The sequence below is a fragment of the Crassostrea angulata genome, chromosome 5, assembly GCF_025612915.1.
Source record: "Crassostrea angulata isolate pt1a10 chromosome 5, ASM2561291v2, whole genome shotgun sequence".
Classification (NCBI taxonomy): Eukaryota; Metazoa; Mollusca; class Bivalvia; order Ostreida; family Ostreidae; genus Magallana; species Magallana angulata.
The window spans coordinates 12,403,927-12,414,812 of NC_069115.1; the positions used below are offsets into that span (position 1 = coordinate 12,403,927).

Here is a 10,886-nt window from a genome sequence, read left to right on the forward strand (position 1 = left end):
GGTTTCTATTGAACTTACCGCCATCAATTAAAAATAAAGCAAAATTAAAAATCTCAAAAAATCAATACTTATATAGGAATTAAAACAATAAGGTACACAATTAGGAATTATATGAATTGAAAAATATTACTTTATACAGAGTTATTTACGCCTTGTATTATTTTCGCCCTTCTTCATGTGCAAACGGTTTTGCCCCGTCTTCAATTCATCCAGACAGAGGGCAAAAATAAAACGGGGGTGAATATTTCCCTGTATACAGTGACACATTTGGAGCTTATATACAATCTATGTTATGTGTTCTTACATCGGGGTGTTCTTTAACTGGAACATATAGCTTCTCTGAGATTGTCTGGACTGGACCAATGGGTTCTGGGAGATCCAATGGAATTCTGCCATTGCCCTTGTGATGAAACAACTGTAAGCGAACTCTGTTGATTTCTGAAAGAAACAAAAAGTACTAATGAATATACTGGGAGCAAAGAGTTGTTCTTCTCTGGAGTTCTCCTTTGAACTGCTTTTATTCCTTGTGCCAAGTCAGCTTACCTCTGACAGCAAAGGCAGATGTATAACCAAATGTTTGCCGAAAACCAAAAAAAAAAAAAATCTGTACAGCAAATTGCTTCCAATTCATTCTCTGCATGATTGAAATTATTAACCATAACCTTCTGTTCAAATTGGAGACTAGCATTTGTTCTTCTTTTCTTGCATTAATTGGGTTATTCTTCAAAAGAAATCTCTTTTCTTCGTAGAAAACAAGGGGAAATCTACAGCATGGTTTAAGTTTTCCCAATAAATACAAAACTGTTGCCAATAAAAGATGCACCATAATTACTGGGACTTAGCTTCCTCAAGAATTTTTTTTTCAAAATCATCAAAGTTTTGATCAGTTCTCATACTCTATCAAATGAAGATCAAATAAATGACTGTTCTAGCAGCAATTAGCAAATGACTTCACGTTGTAGAAATCTTCTTTTGCTTTGGGACTTGGGATTTATTTCTTTCCGTCTATGATTAAACGAACATTTTTTTTTACCACAAGGTATTTCTATCATTATTGCAACAGTAATTGGCAACACAATGGCACAACAGTGTGTGGCCACAAAAAAAAATCAAAATATCATTCAACTTCTATAATAGTGTTTTACAATGTGATTATCAATCTCGGTTGCTCGAAACATCAAAGAAAAAAACACAGCATCTCAAGAAATTGGCAAAATTTTATGCACACAAAAGTAAAAAGTATCAGGGGAAGATGGGCAATAACCTGAGCATTAACCTTGATATCAAGTCATTTTAATCAAAAATATTTCTTAAATGTACATTCTTTCCCGTTTGCAGCATCTTACTGCATTTATTCATTTTGCAGCTCATAATGCTCTGTTGGGTCATTTTTGCAGCTTAATAATGCATTCATGGTTCACTTTTGCATCATAAAAATGCTGTGTTGGGTCAATGATGAGGAGAGTTGGACCAATCACTGGGGCACCTGCCCTCTTTTACATTGTGTAGGACAGACAATACACTAAATGAAACCTGACCCAGTAAACCCAGTGACCACTACAGCTCTACCTCTAATCCACCTGCAACAAAACCTCTTCAATCGGAACCCCCTTTAAAATCATCATCTTGGATAAAAAGAAACCATTTACCCCTAGCCAGGAGATAAAAGCTTTCAGTCTGAAATCTTTGAATCTCTCCTTTTCATCTCTCTAATTAGCATCTCAGATCATCCCTGTGATAGAGCAAGAAACAGCATCTAAAACCAATGCACTCTTCCAGAACTATTTTGAGCAAAGCATTGAAATTAACCTTACAATTTAATATTTGGGAAATGAAATAATTTATGCATGTTTCAAAATCCTGACCCTTGAACTGATCTGTACAAAACACTGCATTAAAAAGGAATTAAGAAACATGTGTAGAGTTTTCTACTTTAGATCAACATACATAATTAATCAACTGTAGTTCATGGGAATTTTGAAAGCTTTTATCAGATGACTTTATAAAACACTTAACCTGTTAACTGAGACCATTCTTGTCAATGTCTTAATCGTGGACATTTTAAGCAACACCAAGAAGACCCTAACACCCTCAACGTTCACTATGTCCGACGTTCTCATAGTATCTTAGACACTGGTGCATACCAAAGACATCATTAACCATCAAACAGAGTCATTACTTGGTCAATAAACCACAGGAAGCTTCAGATTCTACTTTGAATATTCATGAACCATAGTCTTGTCATTATTAGCGCAATTAACGCCAGACATAAGTTCAATAACGGGTGAAAACATAACGAACAGGAAACATGGGAGTCTGGCGGAGAATCCGAAGTTTGTTTAGCTAAGGGGCATCCTGTGTTGTTACAAGAATAATGCATTTAAATTCAGCAGGTGAAAATGTCATTAAATTTAGGCAATTAATACCACAAGACTAGCCCTGAAAATTAAAGAGATATTTTGTCTTCATTATGCAAATAGTGTAGCTACAATATATGATACAAGCATCTTCAATCTTTTTACTGAATGTACATTGTATAATACTATGAGGATGTTTCCCGACTTCCGATGCTTATCAACTCGAGTTTACATGTAGAAATGTGATGCTTGGAGCCGACTTTGAGGACTCAGTTAACCAAAGATGCTGGCAGAGGCATAACTGTTCCATCTACAAATAGAGCAATCACCTGACCCAGATATTACAGGTACATCTACCTGTGTGACATTAAGTGCCACAAGTTAGCCGGCTCTGCTTTGAAGCACCCCCTCCCTGATGTAAGCATTACGCCATCCATAGCTTGCAGCCTTTATAATTCTACTATCCTGATACAATCTCTGTGACTAACTGTACTTTCAGATAAAAATCAACAGGAATTCCTTCACCCCCCGTGATAAAACATGACAGGGACGGGATTTGTCATTTTGGGGGGCCCCGGGGCAGAAGTATGACAGCTTTCACCAACTTTCAGGATCAGTTTTACTAGTCTTCTGGCACTCATTTTATGTTCAATAAATCATTCAGCTGTACGTCTCTGTCGTAAAAATGTGCACAAAAAAAAACGTTGCTACACCTTTTGATGCTACAACATCTTTTCTTAGACTAGAACCTATCAGTCAGTGGGAATATATCACTCGCAAGCCTCCAGAAGACATACTTTGCATTAATCGACACAGTCAAGGTGAAACTGACCATGTACCTGATCACTTATCTGCAGACCTACCATCAGTATGCAGTCAGCAGCAAATTGGCATTGTCTAATTGTCTAATTCTGCCTCCCTCTTACCCCCAGACCTGTACCAATATTAATCAAACCCTGTTCTCTGGGAGCAAATGAATGCCTTTTTGCACAACAGATTGCCACACAAGGTGCCAGGGAAAATATATTGTTTGATTCAAATCGATTACTTTACTTTTTACTCAATTATCTGTCAAAGTGTACATACCCTACACCTCACTACAGAGTTGTCGGCTTATTAGAGCCCTTAATTGATCTATCATTGCCCTCTGAAACTTCGTTTTAATTAAAAGGAGTAAATGTTGCATAAAATTTTCTAAAACAATTCCAAGAATATCAATAACATTAATTGCCCTGGATACGGAAGGCATTTAACTGAAAAATACTTCTGTTTAAAAAATCATGAAATATGAATCAAAAACTTCACAGAAATATTATATATCAATGTTCTCTAAGACTCTCTCTTCTCCTGATTCAAAATCAATGTCCAAAACTTCCACCAATCCAGCTAAGTGTATATGCAATTTGTATGGGGGTAGGAGGGAAGGGGGGGTGCTCATGATTATGCTTAAAACTGCTCACTGTAAAGTACAACTTACAATGTAAAAAACCCTATTTCTCAGGGATTTTTAAACCAGCAATTTCAAACAAAAAAACCCATTGACTCATGTATTTAATATATATTATCTTTCCAGTGAGTATTTTTTCAAGAACCTGTTAATGTACTGATATTGACATTACACAGATATACATGTTTTAGTATATATACTTTATGTGTGTGACTAACTCTCGTTGACTAGGGAATCCTTAATACAACACACTTCACATACAACATGTACTTAATACTCATGGCTTTTCTCTAGAGGGTTTAAATATAAGTCTTCATTGTTTTTTTATGTAGTTGTTCACATAACCACTGGATTATACTTAAGGGGTAAACTGTTAACATTTGTACCCTTTTAAAAACATTAAACATTACCAAGCCCTGGCACTGATTTCTGCTTCTTCAAACTAATCTTTGAAATTTCTAAGATGAAAATCCACTTAGTGACACAGTAGAATATATTGATCAGGAATTTGTTTTTAAACAAATAGACCCCCATCAGAAATAATAGTTCTAAGTACATGTAAATACCCATGAGAAAACTAGTTTAAAGTGTCAAGGGATTTTCTCCAGCCCCGGGGAAATGAGTACAATTTGAAGCAGACTTAATGATCAATGTATATATAAGAAGTGCTGAATATTGCTTTCTATTTATATATTATATATAAATGCTTTCACATCTGAAATCCAAACAATTCAAGCTAAATACATTGCACAACACTTTTAATCTCCCTGGAAACTGTTTTAATCAGCTTAAAAATTAAGTAAGTAAATTCACCGAGTTTAATACAGGAGCAAGACCAAGGAGTCTATTTTGACGAAAGATTAGACAAGCTAAACCCCCCCAAAAATCTGTTTTCTTAAAAACTAAATTTCACTAAATAGCAGTTAAAATAGAGCAGGAAAGAACTTGAAAGTTGTTTTACATGGCCTAAGAAAACTTTGAAACTTCCCAACAAAAATAATTTGAAAAACACATCTGTAAGCCATTGGACTTGAGTAGAGAGCTGTAACCCTATAGCCCCAGCATTCACAAAGAAAGCATTGACTGAAAAATCGTGATAGCAATCTCTCACAGCCAAGGAGGGGCCTTATTGGGAGGAAGATCATAGAGCAGCTTGACCCAGCCCCATAGAAACAGACCACTGAATTTATGAAAAGATCTGGCTTGTTCATCCATTGTTCAATGGCCTTTCTTCAAATGTTCATCATCACAAAATCAAGGTGGCAAACAAGACTATAGCAGGGAGTAGCAGGGGGCATCTGGACATGACAAAATGTAAACCTTCTGTAAACACAAATCTGCATTTCTGCAATCTGGTTTTTTTAGGCCCCTTTCAGTTAGTAAATACAATTTCTCTGGGGGCCATTTGAACCTTAGCAAATCCAGATGATAGCCCTAATGAGAAACACCCTATATTTACTGAGCATAAACCAATTCCATGGTTATGCCTTGCCAATGACTAACACATTCTATTACTATGTTTTGCAGTAGATTTCAATTCAAACGCAAACCGAGGAAACATTTGGACACATGTTCGAGATCATCTTAAATACTTCTACGCTGCTGCAAAATCTTCAGAAACTGCCAAATAGATCTATGGCATTCATTTACAGCCTTCATCCATCCCCAATAACTACATTGAATAATACTTTTGTATTGTTTTCTTGCTATCATGTGTAATCAAGAACTTTAAAGATCCACCGATTGTTTCCAAACTTTGAGCATGACTCTGATTTACTCTGCATTCAATGGAAATGATCAGCAACCCCCCAAATTGGGAAATAATCGATATCACGGGTCGACATGAGGAGTAAAGCCTCTAACGCACACAAGGTCTCGCGAAAGGTGTGCTCTAAATTCAAAGTTTTAAAATTAATTCACTTCTCTGACATCAAGTTATTTGAGACATTTCGGCACATAAGATATTCAAATGATATACACAATTAAACCTTATATCGCCTGTATACGGTGCAACTCTGCTTTCCTGGTTACAGTCCTAAAATTAATTTATTCTCAGAGGCAGGTTTTGAACAATTAACAACTAATGCAACTCAAAATATCAACCCGAGAATACAGCTGAAATGAAGACAGCTGTCAACAGGATTTTATTTTAGATTTATGGATCTACATATCCACTGGCCCACTGGTCCTTCGCCGTCTACCATTAATAAAGACAAAATCAAAATCCAAGGAAACTTGCCCATATTTAATTCAATATACACCTGATTCCATCGAATCTGATGACACAACTGGTAATTGTCCAATAAAAAAATACATTCTTATTGACAAAACCATTATGACCTAATACAATTTATAGCGAGATCAAAGACTAATTAAGGCTTGCATAGGATTGCTCTACACATTGTAAGGCACTTTATCTGAAAATCAGGATTTCATAAAAGTATCAGAATATCACTGCGATGATTTCATTGTGATGACTGTATTGTGATTTTTTGAATTCGGACGAGGGGTCTGAAATGCCTTCAGAGGGCACACACAAAGAGGTCTGAATCACGCACAGCCAACTAAACAAATCTATACAGCTAATTGATTCTATCTCTATTGTTCCCAATTCAGGAGCAAAAATAAACAAAAACCCTGACAAACACAAATACTGCAGAAGCGTCACAGATTCTCGACTAAGGACCCCAAAGCACCTCGGGCGTGTCGAAGGTACCCAAGAACACAAAGACCTTTGCGCCTCATTGTAACCAATGCCATGAAACCCGAGAATCCCCATCGCAGGTTTTATCTACCCCGATTTTACAACTAAAGAAAAAATCCTCGACTATCCTGATACTGTATCTTTCTTGAGAGACTCTAGATATCCCGATAGTGGTTTCTGAACACTGGGTATTATAATCTGAGTGTACATTGTATATGGGCACTGCACCATGACCAAGCAACTACCCTGTCTAAATGCTATTATTCGTCATGCTTCTGTGTGGATAAACTTAGAGCCGGTTGTTATTTCAGACCCTGTAGATAGCCCCCCTCGCTCCCATTATATCTGGCCCAAGAAAGATGACATAGCACGCATTCATGGGTTTCTTTTCACATCTCAATGTGACTAGTCTTATTTCTCATGTACACACATAAACACACAAAGGATTATTAACAAAGAAGGAAAAAATTCTTGACGTCTTCTATCTGGTAATTCCTTCAAAACCCTAAAAAAATATATCTGATTAGCTATTAACAAAAGAGGAACAGACTTATTTTCCTGGTGTATAACAATGATTCTATAGGGGACTCAAACAAATATTTCCTGTTAATACAAATTATGATCAGGCAACATACCTATACAATCAAGAACATCATGTACAACTTCATGTGAAAATATGGACACAATTGCCGTTTAGTTTGCAAAAAAACTTCCTGTATAAGTTGAATAAGCAAAAATTTCCACGTATTCAATAGATGTTCTAACTTTTGATATAAACATTTGGTGGGGAAAACAGCAAAATTTTCTCCAGACAAGATGGAACTTTTCTTCTTTGATTCTACATCTCCATCACTCAATCTGATAACCATCCAGAAACAGACTGGCATCAACGCCAGACTTTGGACTCCACTACCACATTACTTGCTATTCATCTGTCTCCTAGCTTTCTTGTAATTTGTTTAGGGTTGGGGGCGGATTCATTGAGAGGGGGGAAGGGTTAAAAAAAATTATTTCAAAATTTTAAACACCGACTTTTATGGGACAAGAGGAAGTATATCAATTGGTCTTAAATGCTTTCGTTTTGCGGACATGGCCAAATCTTGAAATATTTACCTTCAAATTTTTTTGTGCTTGTATTTTTTTGAAATTGCTTAAATGCATAATGCGATATATATCATGATTATGGTACATGATCATGGTTAAAAAATATAGTGTAGCCCCTGATGCAAAATCAGTTTCAGAAAATCAAGAATATCAAGTTAAAATGGCTTCAAAAATATAAAAGGGATTCTATTGCATAAAGGTGTTTCCTGTTGAGCTTTGCCTTTTAAGCTATGAGTAAGCGTTTTGTGTCCAAAACAACATGCTAAATTCCATATAAATGAATTATTTCATGGAAATGCAATTCACATTGGTTTAAAATCCCTCTATTACCAGAAGAACAGGAAAGACCGACTTCAAGTGTCCAATTACACATCATCAAATATCCACACAAACCAAGTATTTTTTGCTTTTCAAAAAATTTCACTGACTAAAGGATATTTTTCCGATTCACTTTTCCCATAGAGTTTGTAAATTGTACACCTTGTGACCACTTAACAAATTTCACTGCAGTTTCCTGGTGGAGCCATAGAGTAACATTTAGAACAGCTCCGACGTAACTTTGTCTGTCTCTCCACTTAACATCTCCTAGTTGTCTCCATTCCATCGAATCAAGTCTTTTTTTTTTCACACACAAACACTCATATTTTTTTTTTCTATAATTTTTTTTTTTGGTTTCTCTCTAGAGTCTGAAAATCTGGATAAATACAAAGTTATATAAAATTTGAAATGAGATTGCCATTACCTTGCCCAGTTGTTTCGTCCTTTCGAGCCTTTTTTGGGGCGATTTTAGGGCGGCGATGAATTATGACACAAGCGGTCCCTTTCTCCTGAGGAAATGTACAGCCGAAATATAAATATGTCCATCTTCTCGTGGAATACTCAGTTATAATTCCATTTGCACACACAAATTTTTTTTCCTTTTTTGCAAATTTCTATTTTCACTGAGGGACTATTCTAATATTATTGTAGTGGGGGGATTCGTACTTAGTTGTCAGAATTGTTTCAAAATGGTTAAAAGTACCCGGCCTGTGTTAGTATTTCATAACTGATGTTATTATTAGGTATATGAAGTATACATGGATTTGAACTCATGACCATAGTGCATTATAATAAAAAAATCAACCCAGCCAAGTTCATTCTGCCAGCAAATATGAATTGCTTGGGGTATATATAAACTCTTCTTGTTAAGTATTGTATTAACAAATGCTCATGAGGAATAGTTTGTTTTAGAGTATAAAATGTAATGAAGACAATCTATACATCTAATGTTAGAGTGGAGAAACTGTGACACTCATGAGTAGCAGAGCATTCTAATTACAAATAAAAATTATTAATATCCACAAAAAGGTGCAAAATGAGATTTCTTTTGTATATATAGGTAAAAATTAATAACCATAGCCTCTGTGTTTTTCATTAAATTCATACAGAAAACACTGGCAAACCCTTCAAACTATCACAAAACCCACTGCTGCACAAACTGCCAGACCAAATACACAAGTCAAAAGCACTCCAAAGGTCACTTTATTAGCAAACAGAAGTTTTTAATGATATTATTACGATATTCTAATGATTTGTTATGGTAAAAAAAAAATATTAATGATATTTTCAAATTCACCAAGCATCTCATTTGTTATAATTCTTGTCAAAGTGGGTACAAAAAAATAAGAAATTGCATGCTGACAGGACAATATGAATACAGTACAATGTACATGTAGTAGTAACAGTGCTATAGAGGAAGGTTTAGAGGTGATTCAGACAAGGGGAGATTACTGCTGCATTAAAAAAGGTGCATAACTCCTCTCACAATTTTTTTGTTTTATTTGTTGCCACAGCTAGCTCACCAGTATATTATATTAGCAAACTATAGTTCCCTGTCGTCAAAAATGTGATTTTTATAAAAAGCAGAGGATCAGTGAAAGCAAAGTGTACACAAATTTCATAATCTACCAAATTCGGTTTCGCACAAAAAATAATTAATTAAAATTACAGATATTTCCTTTTTTTGATTCGATATCAAATTAATAATAAATCTTCTATAATTTCTTACGGATCGAATGATATTTCACGTCAAATTATTGTTTGGGCTACCATTTTAATTTACACGGTTTCTCTGTCAACAAATTAAATCTTTATACAAACACCTGTCCACACAGGTGAGCCCGATATCATACATGCTTATCACTAACTTGTTTGAACAGAGATTGACGGAATATGATAAGCAGAAAACGCGCCAAATTCACTTGTAAACATTACCTCGGAATTACAGACAATTTCACAAATAAAATACGCAAAAATTTCGGACATTTCTCCTTTTCAATACAATAAAATTCCATCTCTTTTCGTGTGCAGCGAAGTGCGAGATTCAAAATGGCTGCCAAATCACGGCACCCATCCCGAATAATTACTGTCAAAAATTGCCAAATAAATTCTTTATTTACGCATTGTAAACCACGCAGTGTAGCTGAAATAAATTAAAACATATCTATCTTTCTTATGCCTACTCGAATACCGCGTTTAAATGAGGCAAATAAACTAATACAGCAAGTTTACAAGTTGAGAAAGTTTTGTAAACAGTGCACAGTTCACGGCTGATCGCGTCCGCTCAAGATTTTGTCTCCAGCGGAATACTTCCTTTTTACAACACGATTGACATGATAAAATTGCACGAGTAAACGTTGCACGAATTTTTCTCTCGTACACAAGAAACCGAAAGTTTTGTCTCCTTCAAGTTAAGTCAACTTACCTTCGTCTAAAAGTTTTTCTAAATGCACAAAAACGTTGGGAAAAGCCTGTATCTGCTTTTTGTCTTTAAGTAGCTGTGCCAGATATTCAGGAGTGCTACGCTCATCTTTATTAGTTTCAGTCCCCATGTTAAAACAAGCGCCTGAGCTGTTGCAAAACTACCAAAGTTAAGTAGGGGTTAGATTCCAAAACTACAAATCACTACAATAAGATCTGAGTTCCCTCTATCATGTAAAATTGTTTATGAACACGTGCTAAGCAATGCGCATGTCTTTGACGGATGACTGCACTCGCCTGGAAAAGGGGTGAGCAGGATAGTTTCGGGTTTTTTGACGAGCATGAAACGAAACTTTCATCAGCTGAATTTTAATCGATCTTCACAATATCTGCAGAATTATGAAAGTTTATTCCACATAAATGAAAAATAAAGTTGAAAACAGAATAAACGCACATGCGAAGAGAATTGACACCCCGCGCCTCAAAATGACTGCATTTGTTGACAACTGACAGGTGATCGAAGGGGGTGGACCTA

The 10,886-nt window shown here is 35.6% G+C and overlaps 1 protein-coding gene across 5 annotated transcripts in view; it reads right to left on the bottom strand.

Moving 5' to 3' along the window:
* Window positions 1-10,607, bottom strand: part of LOC128184483 (protein quaking-A-like) — a 33,449-nt gene extending 22,842 nt beyond the window's left edge. For 2 of the 5 annotated variants that reach the window (XM_052853983.1, XM_052853982.1), the window contains exons 1-2: window positions 10,356-10,605; window positions 305-438 (exon numbers count right to left, since the gene is read on the bottom strand). In XM_052853983.1, coding sequence (XP_052709943.1) covers window positions 305-438; window positions 10,356-10,482 — 261 coding nt within the window. In that variant the 5' untranslated portion in view covers window positions 10,483-10,605. Of the gene's footprint in view, window positions 1-304; window positions 439-10,355 lie in introns of all 5 variants that reach the window. The other 3 variants (XM_052853984.1, XM_052853979.1, XM_052853980.1) reach the window with 3 other exon arrangements.
* Between the last annotated feature and the right edge of the window lie 279 nt (window positions 10,608-10,886).